General features: G+C 32.9%; 1 protein-coding gene across 1 annotated transcript; it reads right to left on the bottom strand.

Annotated features, from left to right (window-relative positions):
* Positions 1-540: 540 nt before the first annotated feature.
* On the bottom strand, positions 541-4,930 carry CSN3 (casein kappa; the record flags this gene model as incomplete). Its single annotated transcript, XM_079919822.1, has 2 exons — positions 541-999; positions 4,874-4,930. The coding sequence occupies 2 exons, from the start codon at positions 4,928-4,930 to the stop codon at positions 541-543; spliced, it is 516 nt and encodes a 171-aa protein (XP_079775948.1).
* Positions 4,931-12,105: the final 7,175 nt, after the last annotated feature.

Genomic DNA, 12,105 nt, shown 5'->3' with positions numbered 1-12,105 from the left:
GTATTTTAAATCAAAAAGCTACATGGGAAGCCTATCATTTCCTTTCACTCTATTCATACCAAAATTAGAGTGCAAGAACACTGTTGAATGCAAGAACACTGTTATACAATTAAAATGTATTTAAACTCATATCCTATATACATTGTTCTAAGGAGTTGCATTTTTGAGATAAGAAAAATCATGAGTTTAATAGTCATTTACTCCACTGTCTTTGTCTGTGAATAGGAATAAAATAAAACAAATAGATTCTAGGAGTGTTCCAGTTGTTGAAAAAAGTTTGATAAAAAAGTTCCCAATTTTTCTTCATTTTGTAAAATACGATTATTTTTCATTTCTTGTTGGAAAAGAATCTAGTGTATCAATGCTAAGGCACCACCAAATTAAAGTTATAATTACCCTGCTCCTGTAACAGATTTAATTTATCCATCTATACTATTTTAGATTTTATGATTGTTTTGATAAATCCATGAATCTTGTTTATTATTCATTTTGTCTTTTGCTCATTTACCTGTGTTGTCTTCTTTGATGTTTCCTTAGTTTTTAGACCACAGGTGAAGTAACTTGGACTGTGGTGGTCTCAGGTGTACTCGTGATGAATTCTGAGGAAGCTTCTGGAGTAACTACAGTGTTCACTATTGGTTCAGTGGTAGGTATAAGTGTAGGCTCATCAGTAGCAATGGTACTGATGATAGGGATGACTGTTTTATCCTGAGTTTTCTTTGGTGGAATGGCAAGAAATGATGGACGTGGGTGTGGGTGATGTGCCACAGTAGGTGGGTAGATATTTGGCAGGAATTGCCATTGAGGAATTTGGGCATGTGGCCTAACTTCAACTGGCTTTGCATAATATGGGTAAGGCATAAATTGGTTATTAATTAGTACAGCTGGTCTGTGCTGGTAGTAATTGAGTCCATAACTAGGATACCTACTCAGCACATAATGAATTGGGATATATTTTACTGTTTTTTCTTTGAACAATCTTTCATCATTCTCACAGCGCTGCAAAAAGAATAAATTATGCAGAATAGTATTATTGTAGGCTAGAATGAAAAGATGTCTTAAATCAGAATTTTTTGAAATACAACATTACAGTATTTGATGTTAAGTAAGTACAACATTGGACATAGTGAACCCAGCAACCATATTATTTTACAAGATATGGATTTGTACACTTCCCTTCCACTTCTTGATTTTCAACAAACATTAAAAATAATATTAGTTAAAAAAAATTAGATGAGCTAATCCATAATGTAAATCATATTGACCAGAGCTTGGCATACACAAAAAGTGCTCAGTAAATGCTGTACATTATAAGTACCACAGCTAGACCAGTCTCATAGAGTGCTTTGACATACAGTATACAGACATACTACACACAGAAAAAACTATGTATATATTTTTCCTTATACGTGTATATATACATTCTCACCACATGTTTGTAATTGTATTTTATTTATCGAAGGATTAGGCTGAGGGCACATTTTTTTCTAAACTAATTATAGCAGAATAGTAAAATAATGTGATATGGATTTCTGGATTTATACTTTGGATTTTTTTCAGCCTAGTTTTATCCATTAAAGATCAGTTAGGAAATTTTCTATTTTTATTTACTTCAGTTCTATTAATGTTCTATTTATAACGTGCAGTTATAAAAGTACGTCGTTAGATCTTTCCATATACATAGAAACAAATCAACAAAATTACACGGCAAAGCAAGCCTTTCTCATGAATGGAGACCTATTCATTCAAACAGATTGGGGAAACAAAAGGTAGAAGTAAATACAAGTGTATGAGAAGTATTCAAAGAAGGGTCAGAGAGGGATCTTTCCCCAAGTCTTAAAAAGTAGACAGGAGAAATATTAAACTTTGCTTTTGTTTTCATTTTTTCCCACTACTAAATTCTGAGAGGGTTTTCTCATGTTACTAAATACATATGAAAATCAAAAGACATGACTTGGCCTACAAAATGATACTGAGATTTTCAGATAAACATTGAGGTTGATTCATATGATTGGTTGTTGAAGTGATGTTTTTTACAAAGATTATTAGATTATTTCATGGAGTTTAAATATTTACTTAGTGTTTAGACAGAGGCATTTTAATATCATTAAACTTTGCATAATATTATACTTTGGAGTTCATATCTCTATGGGAAACATTTGAACTTACTGTTGATTGTTCCTGGTTTTGCCCCTCTGCACTCTGGTGAGATTCAGAGAAAGAATGAGAAATAAGAAGTTAAAAAAAAGCAAGAAAGAGTCTAGATTTTCTTGTGGTTTTAAAAATGTCTTTTATATCAAAGACAAAACATTTTTTTGTTTTTATTTTAGTATTGTAAAATATTATAAAGCACTTTCCATGGTTAACTAACCATAGTCTGTGAACCACTCAAGAAGTGACATAAATATACTAACTAAAATAGTAATAATGAGCTCCATGGATAAGTTGTCTTTAAAAATCACTGTTTAGGGAGAAAAATTCAAGGTTGAAAAGAATATGATCATTTGACCCCAACAAATGTAATACATGATATTTGCTTAAATGAAGAACATGAACAACCTATATTCAGTTTGTACTGAATATACATTGTTAAAAATAAGAGGAGCGTTGAGCATATTTTTCTGTTTTTGTTCTCCTACTAAGATGATTTATGAGGTTTTCTTGATTAAAAATATCTAGCAAAACGTCAGTATATAAGTGTATAAATAATACCATTTAAAAAATCAAATTTTGTGTATTTATAGTGTTTTTCTTAATTCTGGATTACAACCTTCATAGGAAATCAGGAGTTAGCAATTTTATGAAGCTTTAAAACTCACAAAAGTTTTATAAACTTTTGAGTGAGTTCATAATGGTAAATATTTTAAAAATGACAGTTCTAGTTTAAGACTTTACACATATCACTTGGATATAAAAGACTCTACAAAACTTTTGGAAGTTGTAGGTATAGAAAATCAGAGATTAGAAAAAAATACTGGTGTGTAATACGAGACAGAGACTTATTTTTCTCCAAATTTATTAAATCACTAGTTTAAAATTTAGAAAGTTATATAAATATTGAAAGTTTGCCTATACTCAAAAATCCTGATAATCTAGACATTTAAATATAATACCAATCTATATGTATTATGTATTCCTGGTATATGTTCATTTTAGTATCTTGTATCTTACTTCTTTTAAAAGAAGTTTGATCTCTCATAGCAGTTTTCCATTATATCATAGTTTTCATACTTACATATTCATAGTAGAAATATAAATAATCAATGACTATGTCATGAAATGTTTGTTCTTTATTGTTAACCATTAAAGCTTTTTCCAAAAAATGTTTTATTATAAATAGAGAGATGAATAACATCTGGATATCAGTGGCCTTTTAAATAGTTTTAATTGATTTCTTAAGACAGTTTTTCAAAAATGTGATTTTGGGGGAGAAATTCTTCGATAGAAATTATTAAACTGCTGTACAGAAAATTTATGCCAACTTATAATGCCACCAGTAGGCTATAAGATTGTGCAGTTCATCTCATAATTGCTAGTAATAAATTGTATCTTAACTATTTTTATTTTGGAGAGAAGGAATAAATTTAGCACATAAAAGATGCTATCATATTGCTGTTTTAATTTGTATAATTTTGATTGCTCATAAGATTGGATGGTACAATCTATAAACTTTCATTCTTCTTTTGAATTATTTCTTCATGTCTGTGGGGCTTGTAGCTTTGTGAAAACCAGAAGGAGTATTTGGGGGCTAGAGCAGGCTCAAGTAGCTCAAGAAGAGGTTGCTATAGGTCAGGCAGTTGTGGGTCACTTTCTGATTTAAACTTTAATCCTTTTCACTCAAAGAGAAAACCCAAGTTCTAAATATGCAGGTGGCCACAATAAAATCAAATTTCAGAGAATAAATGAAAGAAAATAAATGTGAAAGCCATAGTAATTCAAATATTTAAAAAGTTTGACTCCAAGAATTTACCTAATATAATTATTTGAGATATTAACTTAAAAGAAAATCTAAATTTAATAATAAATGAATTATGAAACAAGGACTAGCATCCTCCCATATTTTAAAATCTAAGAGGAGGTCACAAAACATGAGATGTTTGCCTTCTGTACTTGCTATTGGCAAATAAGTGCCTGGGATCCCCAAATGAACATGAAAATAAAACAGAGCAATAGGCAAAACAATAAGGAAAACAAGTCGAAAAAATTAAAAGAAAAAAAAAATTCCAAACATTTTTCTTGTTCCAATAGCCTTGATACACAGCATGTAATTCAAGAAAATGCCTGAAAATCATAGAGTTGTTTGTGGATATAAGCCCTGAGAAGGAGTCTCAATTGACATAATGGAAAGATTATAACAAAAATTACAATATGTTTGAATGTTAAAAGTACCTGTCAAGTTATTTGAAATTGGTAAAAAAGCTTAAACGAGCTCCTAATCTTTTAAGAACTTAGTCCCTTAAGGGATTGGAGTCTGCACGAGATAGGAATTTAATTAAAAACATTTCTGCTTCTGGTCTATGATTTCTGTATTTATTTTTTGTGAATTTTTAGATCACATTATAATTTAAAAATATTTACTGTTTTTTCCCCCAAAATGTATTTTCTCTATCATATGAGAATTTTAAAGGTTTTCTATACATGATAAAGTATGATTTCTTGATTCCTGGAAACCAGAAGTATATTCAGAAGAACATGACTTTAATTTTATAAGAGAAATAAATGTAAAAATAAATTACTATTAGGAAAATATAGTTAGTATGCAGCTGTTTTGTTTCATAAAATATGACTGTATTTAGAAATTTACATAATTAGAGACCTTAAATAAATTTTTTAAAAAGTTTTGATACAAATTGATCAGATGAAATTAACTCACCAAAAAAGGTAGGGTTAATGCCAGGATAGTCACAACTAGGTAAAAACTCTTCATCATTGCACCTAAAAATAAAAATTAAAAACATTACATTAGGGCTTCCCTGGTGGCGCAGTGGTTGAGAGTCCGCCTGCCGATGCAGGGAACATGGGTTCGTGCCTGGGTCTGGGAAGATCCCACATGCCTTGGAGCAGCTGGGCCCATGAGCCATGACCGCTGAGCCTGCGCGTCCGGAGTCTGTGCTCTGCAACGGGAGAGGCCACAACAGTGAGAGGCCCATGTACCGCAAAAAAACAAACAAAAAAACCCCATTACATTAAAAGGGTCTGTTGCTAATAATTTAAGAGTGATTTGGAACAATGTTATCTTTGGTTTAAGGGGAAAGAAAGAGTCAGATTTAGGGGTAGATTTAGCCAATGTGGAAAATCTATTTTATCAAAAGCTTTAGAAAAACCAAACAGTATAAACGGAATGAATTTAATATTTGCTTATATTACTGAAAGTACCATTATAAGGTTAATCATATACTCATTTTACATGCACCAAGAACCTACTAGGAACAAAGCACTGTGTCAAGTGTTGAGATTATCAAGGTGAATTGGTCTTGCCAAGTAACATCAATTTTAGGAAGAGAGTTGCAACACACACAAATCACTGTTAGAGGAAAGAAAGTAGAAAATGTCACAAAAGTGGTTTTCTACAGGTAGAAGTTTTCAGTTAAGAAATCAACAAATTATTTCTGTAGGAGATAGCATTATAGGTGTGACTTGCCCATGCAGAGATTAATAGAGAGAAACTTCAAGTAGAGGAGAAAGTCTTGGGAATATCTATGGGCATTTGAATAGAAAGAAGGGAAATACAAAGTTGGAAAGAAAGTTGAGGGAAGAAAAAGCAGAGGTCTTAAATGCTAGGTTGAAGAATTAGGCATGCCTTTCTAAACAACGGAAAGCAGTTGAGTGGTTTCAGATTAGAGACTGAGGTGACTGCACATTCCTTTGGAGAACTGAGTTCTATCTCAGGCTCTATCTCTACTTGTGTAATTTTGGCCAAGTAATTTCCTTTATCTGGGCCTTACTACTGTTACCTATAAACAAAAGTTAGAACTGAAATTTATGAAATTCTATAATTCCACGATTAATCTAACTGGAATGTGTAAAATGGAGGACATGGGGGGTATACTGAAACTGCATCTTTCATAATCTGCTTCTCCAGTAATCAAAAATGATGTGATTAGCTTGATCATTTTAATGAAAAAATATGATATGACAATTACAGGTCTCTGGCTGAAATATTTGAAGAAATAAATTAGCCTTACCTTTGTAAAGGATTATAGGGTAGTCACACATATTTATTTGATTTTTTAAAAAAATAAATTGCTTTTTGTGAAAGATACATATGACACTTCAAACTTTTAATATTTAAATACATATTGTATTTATGAAGCAAATATTAACTACGTCTTGTTGCAGCTATTGTTATTGCTATACTTGTATAGACTTGAAACCTACAAACTGAGTTTTACAAAAGAGGGTTACAGAGTTAAAGTTCAGGCTTGGTAAAGAGAGCACACACCGGACTCCATTCACCTTTGATTTTCAGCTAAGAATGATTAGAAATGCTGTCTACTAAACTGACTTCAGAACCTCTGATGGGATACCATTGGATGGAAAAGAACTCATGTGTGATCAAATTTGAACAACCTACAGCATAGGTTGTTTCCTCTCAAGTTTCACTGAGAAGAATGGAGTTCCTTATTAATTCTTTACTTGCCAGTTAACTTTTTCTTAATTGAAATAGATTTGACATATAACATTGTGTAAATTTAAGGTGTACAACATGTAGATTTGATGTATTTGTATAATTGTAATATGGTTGCAATTGTAGTGATAATTAACACTTCTGTCATGTCACATAATTATCATTTCTTTTTTGTGGTTGGAATAATTAAGATCTAGTCCCTTAGCAAGCTTGATGATTATAATACAGTATAGTGAATATAGAAAACAATATTATACAATAATCACTGTTTAACTTTTAAGACTGTAGACTGAATAATAATATTTCCATGGTGAATCACAGACTTCTTTACAATTCATGCAAAATTGTAACACAAGCATACTCACACAAAAACAATCTGTAAAATGATAGTAGTTCCTCCATTTTTAGCATAAGCAGAAATCAGAGAGATAAAACCATACTTCACTTGTCAGTTACTTAAACCAATGAGTACTTGAATTTGCCTTCATCACTTGGTAAGACAGAAAAATTTGTGAAACAGAAGAACTATTCAGCTTTCATTAGGATATGTAAGTCATGTTTTTTTAAAAGCTATATTATAACAAATAAAATTATAACCTTTAGATATAAATAAAATTTTGAAATTAATTAAGAGATCAATCTAGATTATTATGCACTTTCATCTTCCTAAGAAGTTAGCCCTCCACATTTGTCTGTAGGAATAGGTTCATTGTCTTGAACAATGAACCTTTCTTTAGAATTTACATTGTCTTCAGTAGTTTAGCCAGTATCAAACCTTGACTTTAACCCAAAGTGAAGTTAAAAATAAATTTGATGATAACATACAGAATCTAAGGTTTAGGTTAGAAACTAATATCAAAATGATGCCAAGGCATATTCAAGCTTAACAATAAAGTTAAAAGGAAGAAAATGTGCTTCTAAAATAACATTGGTGGTGTTATTAGTAACTACTGTGATAAAGAATCATTCTCTCTGAACGTTTTAATATGATTACCTTTCCTTGTGCCCGTCAGGTCTTGCTTGGCAGTAGGTTGAGTTGGCCTCTCAACTGTAGGGAAGACCCAAGGTAAATAACTGGAGACTAATTAAAGGGTGTTAGTGCCTTGCGTCATGCAATTTATATTCCTTCTACATTGTACCCAATAGGAAGATGACAGAAAGGAAAGATTTGATGATAGCAGGACCATCTTTGCGTCTATCTCGGTTAATGAAATGCAGAGGGGGAAATAGAGCTGTCATTCATAAGGTTTGGAAAGAGATTATTCACACGAGTTAAAGAATGAATTTTTATATTTTATGAAAAGATATGGAGAAGTTTTAAAAATATTAACTGCATTCTTAATCAACTAACTATACCTATTTGAATTTAAAGCTATTATTAAAATGAAAAATAGCTAACCACAGCACTTTTACATTTCAAATGTTTCTTTTTAATTTAAGACCCTGGATATCAAGTGACCCTATATATATTATGGGCTGTGGTTGGTCATATTCTTCCAGAATTACAACCATCAATATTTAAAAACTAGAAAACTGACCATCTCTTATATACTCAAGAACAACTTCTTACAAGTTATATCCAAATATAAAATAGTTTAATCAATATAAAGTAGGGATCCATTTGCATTTTATTCTTCAGTAAGTTCATGGTATAAGCATGCAATAAGCACCTGTTGATTGATTAACCTCTTATGAATCAAAGGTGCACTTAGATTCTTAAATTTCAATAATATAGGTGAACCATTCTGGATGTATAAAATTAAAGTATTGAATTCAGAATAATTGTTCTGTTTCAAAGACAGCTCATTCTGACTTACAAAATATATATCATAAAACCACCAATATGGGGAATATTTTGGTAAAATACAGCTAACCAAATAATTTGCCTAGATAATTCAGGGAAAAATATTTTCTTTGCTTACATTTCTCTGGAAAAAAACATTAACTGTGACTTCACTTTAGCTGTGAAGTCCTGGCCAGATTGAGGTATTTACAGGAATCAATGTAGGACTGCCAGAATACAAACAAGAAATAACAGCATTGTGTTGTGTTCCTCTTTTTCTTAGAAGTATTTCATGTCTGAGAAAGTTAAGAATGATGTTCACAGCCCTGAAATGCTTATTCAGTTTGTATAGAGTAAGTTGAGATTTTCTATTTCTCAAAGTAGTTGATTTCTGCAGTTCAGAGAAAGATGGCAGAGTTTCAAAACTGCTAAAACATGCTGCTAAAGTAGTAAGACCAGCCAATCTATTTGGACTGTTCAGTTACATCATTTTCCTTTGGTCATCTGGGTCAAGTGTTGGTTGGAAGATTATGTTCTGGTCAGTCCTCAAATTATGAATGTATTCTGTTCCACATGGTAATTTCTTTGCCATTGATGTAGAGCCATAAAATGATACTGATTTTCAGTTGAGAGTTTACTTATTTAATTCACAAGTACCAGAGATTCAGAGTACCTTCAATGACATTGTTTTGTCAGGATAATATATTTTACCTGGGGATGCTAGGAATCCTTCTCCCTACTAAAAGAAAAACATTTCTACATTTCTTCTGGGCCCCTTGGGAACTTTGCAAAACTAGATATTATTTTTTTAGCACTTAAATTATTTCAGGTACTGTTCCAGGCATTAAGGATAAATTAGTAGCCAAAGCTGGCAAAGATTGTTGCCCTTGTGGAGCTGATAGTCTAACATTTACTTGAATACTAGTGACACTGAACATTCCCCATATCACGTATATCCACCTTGGGTAATCTAAGAGAGCTAAAGAGTTTTGAGTGATTGTTGTAGACAAATTAGGTGAATTCTATTCTGGAGCTATTCAGATACCCTAGTGTTTTCCAAAGAAAAGCTCTTAAAAGAAGAATCAGATCTCCTACAAAATGAAATCTCCCAGGGTGTCAGTATGATGCTGAACAGTCTCCAAACTTGTTGTGTTTGTGATCTAGAACTGATTCACCAGCCTTGATCTAGTCACGTATTCATCTGAGGGGCCATGATGGACTCCTGAAACATCCCTGGAATATGGGAGGAGCACCAGCAGGGCTTCTCAGTCAAGCTACTGATTCCTTGAGTTTAGATCCTGGTAAGCAGTGTCCATTTATATAACTCTGACACACTGGAGCTATTGTATTTTGTAAGAAGTTCATATTTCCAGCGCTATGAAATAAACATTTTGTGATAAGTGGAAAGATGATTATTGACTTATATGCATTCTTTTACCCATAGCAGCTTCCTCTTATTCTGTTAGTGTTTCTTACATCTGTTATGTACTTTATTTCTATTTTCTCTTCTTTTGGTGGTATTAACTTGCACGTGGTTTCATTATTATTTTTTCTGTCTCATCTTATTTTTTTAGCAACTTCTTTAGTACCAGGCTGATCTCAATACCATGTGCTTGAAGTACAACAATGTTTGTGATAGTAGTCACAATGTAAATAACTAACATAACTTCCTATATTATTAATTCTTAAAACATCAGAAAGGTAACATTTTAGTGTAGAAATTTGTATGCTTCAGAAACCATTGTCATTGTGTAAAACCCATGGGAAAATAGCATAAAATGCTCTTAAATTTGTTTTAACACCAACAAAGTGGAATATCAAAAGTTTGCTCTCCTGTAGATCATTCAGTTAAATAAAAAATGCACAGACATATACAGTTCTTATTAAAAAATAAGGTACTTTGGGGAATAGAGTAGATAGTCATGATCTCTACTTGCAGGAAACATCTAAAGAGAACATGTTTTCAGGTGGACATTGATAGGAAGACTATGAGGAGACATTGGATGTCATCTGGAGCCCAGAAGGGGGTGTCATTCTGACATTAGCATTAATGCACACATAATTTCACGCTTTAGTGACTTTCCAGGGTTTCTGGGTCCCATTTAAAGACACAGATTACAAAATACAAGAGGTAATCAAGAAAACTTTTCAGGGCTTCCCTTCCCCGGTGGCGCAGTGGTTGAGAGTCCGCCTGCCGGTGCAAGGGACACGGGTTCGTGCCCCGGTCTGGGGAGATCCCACATGTCACGGAGCGGCTAGGCTCGTGAGCCATGGCCGCTGAGCCTGCGCGTCCGGAGCCTGTGCTCCGCAACGGGAGAGGCCACAACAGTGAGAGGCTCGTGTACCGCAAAAAAAAAAAAAAAAACGAAAAAATGAAAAGTTTTCATTTCTGTAAGGTGTTAATTAGCCACTGTGGTCTTAGGGCTCTCAGTAATTCTGTCCTACATTTACTCCCATAGGTCTTTTATTCCTTTTTGGCCATTCAAAACAGATAGGTCAACTTTGACCTCCATGTGGCCAAATCCACTGCTAACATTTAGATCTTCTGCTTAGTCAATCTCAGCAGCCTTTCGAATGGTGATTGGTCTTTCAGACTTGTAAGATTTCTTTCTCTGATTTTTTCCTCTCAAATTACTGGCTGCTCTTACTTTCTTTCTTGATTCCTTTTATTTTCTTCAAACTTTAAAGTTAGGAAAACTTTCAAAGATCCTTCCTGAGTTCACCACTCCTCTACCTTTCCCCTTAGTCTCTATCTTTAATATCATTCTAGTTGACCTACTCCATTCCTATAGCCTTAAATATCATCTACATGCAGTTGACTTCACTGAACTACAGATTTAAGTATCTAAGAGTTTTGTAACACCTCTGTTTGTATTTGAATTAGACACCCCAAATTTACCATGAACAAAACCTAATATTTGATCTACAAACATATCCCTGTCTCAAATAAGTCCTCCATTAGTCTTTTCCTTTTTAATAAATGGTGATATGATACCCAGTGGCTCAAGAGAAAATCCTATGGGTCATCTTTTGTCCCACCTCCCTTAAGATCCATTAGAACGATAAGCCCTGTCTTAACAATATATGCTGAATCTGCCACCACTTTCTAGTCTTACCTAGTGAGGCCCAGCTACTGACATTGCACACCTGACTATCACAACAGTTCCCTGTCTGATCTCACTACTTTCACTCTTGTCATCTTACAATCATTCTTTACATAGCCATAAAAATGTTATTTTTGGACATATATCTAATATGATTATTCTCCTGCTTAAAATTTTCAATGGCTTTCTATAGCACTTAGAATAAGTTCTAAACCCTTTATCAGAGCCTACTAGTCTCTTTTTATTCCTCTTATCTTATCTTCTACCAATCTTTCTCTCAGTACATGCCAGCTTCAACAACCTTTCTGTTCCTAGAAAATACCAAACTCTGGGATTTCTGGGAAAATCAGGAACTTTTCACTTGTGTTCATAGTCTCAGAAATGTTCCTACCCCAGTTTTTCTCACTACTGTCTCCCATATATTACTCAGGTTTCAGCTTGAATATCTTCTTCTCAGAGATGCTTTCCTTGGCACTTTTTCTGAGTAGTCATTTCCTTTTCTTCATCACTCTATTATTTTACTTTATAATTTTCTTCATAACTTATCACAAAAAGAAATGATTTTAAAATTTTGTATATGTTTGTTTACT

The sequence above is a fragment of the Stenella coeruleoalba genome (genome assembly GCF_951394435.1).
Source record: "Stenella coeruleoalba genome assembly, chromosome: 4".
NCBI lineage: Eukaryota > Metazoa > Chordata > Mammalia > Artiodactyla > Delphinidae > Stenella > Stenella coeruleoalba.
The sequence above is the reverse complement of the archived record's forward strand: the minus strand, read 5'-3'. Positions and strand labels throughout refer to the sequence as shown.